The 1,550-nt window shown below is 29.0% G+C and overlaps 1 protein-coding gene across 1 annotated transcript in view; it reads left to right on the top strand.

Annotated features, from left to right (window-relative positions):
- LOC108730202 (RCC1 and BTB domain-containing protein 2) overlaps nt 1-108 on the top strand; it is a 2,921-nt gene extending 2,813 nt beyond the window's left edge. The window contains exon 9 of the mRNA XM_018459761.1: nt 49-108. Within this exon, the coding sequence (XP_018315263.1) occupies nt 49-108 (60 nt within the window). The remainder of the gene's footprint in view (nt 1-48) is intronic.
- Nucleotides 109-1,550: the final 1,442 nt, after the last annotated feature.

The raw sequence follows: 1,550 nt of genomic DNA, 5'->3' as shown, positions 1-1,550 counted from the left end.
AAAGAGTTTTTTGATATCTAACATTCACAATACTTAATTATTTTCAAGATAATACATTTCTTGCTTAATTTACAATGTGCTTTTCTTTCGGTTTCTTGCTTTTCCTAGGATGCAAAGAAACGGAAAAAACAGTACTTAGATAAATCTTTAAAGAAGACAAATGAATTTTATTCTGTGAAAACAATTTACTCTCGTTGCTAAATCATTACACAGTGGACACAAATTTTGCAGATAAAGCACTACAAGAAAATCCTGTTAGTACTAAGTGAGTGAAGATGGAATGTCACAGGGTTTGCCAAGACTAGTTCGATTTTTTTATTTATGAAGCTTCAAAGTTGAGTACAAAATGAATGAAAATTGACTTATTTTTGTCTACATTATCGAATTTTTTGAGAAAACTATTATCTTGATTACATCACCGAAGCGCGCATTTAGAAATATAAATAATTCTAAAAATCATTATTTGCTGTATCTTCGATTTTATCATCTCTGTCACATATTTTATGAGACTACCTGCAAATATCGCTTAGCAATGCATCTAATTTTTTTCTTTTATACTATTTTATAGCAAGCTTTCATTGGCATAGATACTTGATGAAAGCGCTCGCCATGTTTAACCCATTCTGATGCATGTTCCTTATCAAAGTAATGAAAATGAAGAAGGGAGTATATTTTTAGATTCATATAAACATCTATTCTCTCGAATGCTCTCAATATACCAGCTATGAAACTTAATAATTTGCTGACCGATTCTAAAAAGTTTTCGAATATTACTTTCATGGCATCATTGTAAAAAATTTCCTTAAAATTCAAACAAAATCTGAAGTTTTATTACAGTCACATTGTCTAAATTTTCGGACAGAATATTGTCTGAATTTTTAGCCATAATTGTATCAATTTCTAGCTACATTTCTCTGAATTTTTAGCTACAATATAGTTGTTTGAATATTTCTAATTTCAATGCTTGAATATTCAGACATTGTCTGAACATTTTGATACTGAAATTAGAATTAAGAACTAGAAATATCCAGACAATTAGTTAGAAATTCATAATTATAAGAAAACTTCAGCTTTCTTAAATTTAAACAAATTTTACAGTGATACAAAGATTGGATTCGAGAAAACACGTACTCGTATGAACCTAATACACTTTTTACACTACCATCTTGATTACTTTGATAAGTAACATGCATCAGAATGAGATAAACATGGCGAGTGCTTTCATCAAGTACCTATGCTAATGGAAGCTTGCTATAAAATAGTATAAAAGAAAAAAATTAGATGCATTGCTAAGCGATATTTGGTAGTCTCATAAAGTATGTGACAGAGTTGATAAAATCGAAGATACAACAACTAATGATTTTTAGAACTATTTATATTTCTAAATGCGCGCTTCGGTGATGTGATCAAGCTAATAGTTTTTTCAAAAATTCGATAAAGTAGACAAAAATAAATCAATTTTCATTCATTTTGTACTCAACTTTGAAGCTTCATAAAAAAAAAAATCGAACTAATCTTGGCAAACCCTTTGACATTCCATCTCTTCTCAC

Source organism: Mycetomoellerius zeteki, unplaced genomic scaffold (assembly GCF_001594055.1).
Source record: "Mycetomoellerius zeteki isolate Tzet28-1 unplaced genomic scaffold, Tzet1.0 scaffold86, whole genome shotgun sequence".
In the NCBI taxonomy this organism is placed as follows: domain Eukaryota; kingdom Metazoa; phylum Arthropoda; class Insecta; order Hymenoptera; family Formicidae; genus Mycetomoellerius; species Mycetomoellerius zeteki.
This window is presented reverse-complemented; position numbering and strand designations above follow the sequence as displayed.